General features: G+C 58.0%; 1 protein-coding gene across 1 annotated transcript in view; it reads right to left on the bottom strand.

Annotated features, from left to right (window-relative positions):
- The window catches only part of EMH_0042730 (uncharacterized protein), a gene marked incomplete at both ends in the record, with an annotated part of 1,369 nt that extends 1,062 nt beyond the window's left edge, over window positions 1–307 (bottom strand). Inside the window, one exon of the mRNA XM_013495770.1 lies at window positions 3–307. Within this exon, the coding sequence (XP_013351224.1) occupies window positions 3–307 (305 nt within the window). The remainder of the gene's footprint in view (window positions 1–2) is intronic.
- Window positions 308–1,087: the final 780 nt, after the last annotated feature.

The following is a 1,087-nucleotide window of genomic DNA, read 5'->3' as shown; positions in this document are numbered from 1 at the left end:
CTGTCTCTTCTGCTTCCTTCAGCAGCCGCTCAGCATAGCGCTGCTGGTGCAGCTGACGATAAGCAGCAAGATCTGCTGCTGCTGCTGCTGCTGCTGCTGCTGCGTCCTGAGCATTGTTATCTCCCACAGAAGCGTTCGGGGTCCCCTGCACTGCTGCTGCTGCTGCTGCTGCCTCTGCTGCTGCTTGAGCCGCTGCTGCTGCGGCAGCTGCTGCTGGAACTGCTGCTGCTGCTGCTGCTGCTGCTGCAGGAGCAGCAGCAACAGAACCACCAGCAGAGCTGATATCCCTCTGTTGTTCGTCGCTCATGGTGTACTATGTCTCAACCCACGCTACATTCAAACTGTTGCTGCTGCTGCTGCTGTTGCTGCTGCTGTTGCTGTTGCTGCTGTTGCTGCTGCTGCTGCTGTTGCTGTTGCTGCTGCTGCTGCTGTTGCTGTTGCTGCTGCTGTTGCTGCTGCAGAGCTCGCTGCTGTGTCTCAATACAACCATCGGAAGACTGCGCCGACTACTCAACGGCTGCTGCTAAATTGCTTCGCTGCTCTTGCTGCTGCTGCTTCTGCTGCTTCTGCTGCTGCTGCTGCTGCTCCTGTTGCTGCTGCTGCTGCTGTCGGTGCTGCTGCTCGCTCCCCTTATTCCCTCCGCTGCTGCAGCAACTGCTGTTGCTGCGAGGCCGCCGATGTCGCCAAGGATTATGGAACGGTTGTTGCTGCTGCAGCAACTGTTGCTGCTGCAGCTGCTACTGTTGCTGCTGCTGCTGCTGTCGCTGCTGCAGCTTTTACTGTTGTTGGCGCAGAAGTTACTGTTGCTGTAGCAGCTGCTGCTGCTGCTGCTGCTGCTCTTGCTGCTGCTGCTGCTGCTGCAGTTTATGCCAAAGCTGCTGCTGTTGCTGCTACACCTGCTGCTGTTGCTGCTACACCTGCTGCTGCTGCTGCTGCTGCTGCTGCAGAGGTCCAGCGGTTACGGGGGCTCAGGGGTGGAGGCTGACGTACACTGCTGCGCCGCAATATAATTTTGTTTGTTCCCCTACTGGGGATCTTGAAACAGCAGCAGCAGCAACGACAACAACTGCAGCAGCAGCAGCAGCAA

Source organism: Eimeria mitis, genomic scaffold (genome assembly GCF_000499745.2).
Source record: "Eimeria mitis Houghton genomic scaffold, Emh_scaff1742, whole genome shotgun sequence".
Classification (NCBI taxonomy): domain Eukaryota; phylum Apicomplexa; class Conoidasida; order Eucoccidiorida; family Eimeriidae; genus Eimeria; species Eimeria mitis.
The sequence above is the reverse complement of the archived record's forward strand: the minus strand, read 5'-3'. Positions and strand labels throughout refer to the sequence as shown.